This window comes from Amaranthus tricolor, chromosome 4 (assembly GCF_026212465.1).
Source record: "Amaranthus tricolor cultivar Red isolate AtriRed21 chromosome 4, ASM2621246v1, whole genome shotgun sequence".
Taxonomy (NCBI): Eukaryota; Viridiplantae; Streptophyta; class Magnoliopsida; order Caryophyllales; family Amaranthaceae; genus Amaranthus; species Amaranthus tricolor.
The window spans coordinates 27,481,735-27,483,555 of NC_080050.1; the positions used below are offsets into that span (position 1 = coordinate 27,481,735).

The following is a 1,821-nucleotide window of genomic DNA, read 5'->3' on the forward strand; positions in this document are numbered from 1 at the left end:
ATGGTTGGGGACTCAAAGTTGCTATGTGTTCCATCAACTTTTAAATTTTAATTTCTATTATATTAGCAATAAGTAATTTTCATGAATTTTAGCCCCAAAACAATTATAATTTGATCTTTTAGTTTGCCTCATCTTTAAGTTAAATGTTGTTTTGGTTGTACTCTCAACAAAAATGAAAAGAATGCCTTTTAAAGTTCACAGTGTATATGAACTATTGAGGAGGTCTGAGTTGCTTTTCTGACTATTTCACCGTGTTTTCTTGCACAAGGTAGCAAACGAGGGCCGGAGAGGGGTCCTCCTCCGATGATTAAGTCAGTGAGGGTTTCGAGATCATTGCTGATAAAGTTTATAAGGAATCAGAGCTATTTTTGTACGAGAGAATAATGCTTGAGTTTCAGTGTAAAAGTTATGTTACCCTTGGTGATGCAGAAAACTGTATATTTATAGTGGTGGGCTCTAAGAGAGGTTCCCAAAACCCTAATGGCAGTTTAGGTTTTTACCATAAATTGAATCTTTCTCGAGATCACTGGAGAGAGAAATAGTATAGTTTGTAAGCTTATGTGGCATTTGGTGATTTGCTGATCCTTACACCATAGTCCCTATTCTCTGTCTTTTAGTACACCTACATGGGTGGGGTACGAGGTAGGTATGGTGTCTTGCCTTATATAAGTATTGACAGCTTTTCTGAGCATAACTGCAATTGCTTCCTGCCACGTCATCGTTTCCGTTGTCATCATTCTGCAGGATCAATCATCTTGCAGGTATTTATGTTCTTCATTCTATGCCAAGGTCCTTTTGATATGACCTTGCTGCTTGTGTGAGTCTTGTAGTTTTAAATCTTAGTTGAGAAGTAAGTTTAATCCTCCAGGAAGCTAAATCATCCTTCCTAGGAAGCCTAGACCTCTGAAGGGGTCCTAGTTACTTTGTCCTGTTCTTCGTTTATGGTAGTGATTGAGGTTTTTCCTCTTTCAGGGTCTTGAAAGTAAAGACATTGTCCAACACATACAAATGTTATTTTTTAATTTTTATTGAAATAAAGTACTTTAAATGAAATAATTTTAATGTGATTCAAAATTTAAAAATGTTACCTAGTTTGTTAATTAAAATTGATCATTCATGTATAGATTTGTACGCGTTTATGAGATGTTGATTAACCGGATCGTAAAATTAATCCTTAAAAATCTTCTAAACCCTTGTACTAGTATTCTAGGAGTATGTCTCTCTCTATATAAACACCTTCTACAGCTCTCTTTCTCCTTCCACCGCATTACTCTCATACTCATATTCATTTGCAATTCTTTCTCTCTCTAAAAATCGTAAAGCAGACTATTTCTTCAAACTCTAACCACATTCAACAATGGCGAAATCCTTAATTGCAGCAATCTTCGCTCTTCTCGTCGTCTCAGCCGTCGCACAATCACCCGCCAGTGCACCAGCCAATGCTCCAACATCCACTCCTAAAGCCGCAACACCACCAACCGTCGTCGCAACTCCTCCAACTTCCGTCGCTACTCCACCAACTCCCGTCGCAACTCCACCAACCCCCGTTGCTACTCCACCAACCCCCGTCGCAACCCCACCAACCCCCGTCGCGACTCCCCCAGCCGCCGTCGCAACTCCTCCAGCCGCCGTCGCAACTCCACCAGCAAATGCTCCATCTGCCGGATCTCCCACCGGCTCCGCTTCACCACCATCTCCACCAACCTCAGAAGCTCCAGGATCCTCTCCAACCGCACCCAGCCCACTCGCTTCTGGTCCTGCAGTCAGTCCAAACGCTGACACTCCCGGAAACGGTGCCGTTTCATTAAACAGAGTCGCCAT

The 1,821-nt window shown here is 41.7% G+C and overlaps 1 protein-coding gene across 1 annotated transcript; it reads right to left on the minus strand.

Moving 5' to 3' along the window:
- Positions 1-895: 895 nt before the first annotated feature.
- On the minus strand, positions 896-1,821 carry LOC130810923 (uncharacterized). Its single transcript, XM_057677045.1, has 2 exons — positions 1,347-1,821; positions 896-975 (listed from the first exon to the last, which is right to left on the minus strand). The coding sequence occupies exons 1-2, from the start codon at positions 1,819-1,821 to the stop codon at positions 896-898; spliced, it is 555 nt and encodes a 184-aa protein (XP_057533028.1).

Coding starts and splice junctions, on each gene's coding strand:
- LOC130810923 (XM_057677045.1), bottom strand. CDS start 1,821: ATGGCGACTCTGTTTAATGAAACGGCACCGTTTCCGGGAGTGTCAGCG. Junction 976..1,346: donor TTTCGCCATTGTTGAATGTG/GTTAGAGTTTGA, acceptor TTTACTTTCAAG/ACCCTGAAAGAGGAAAAACC.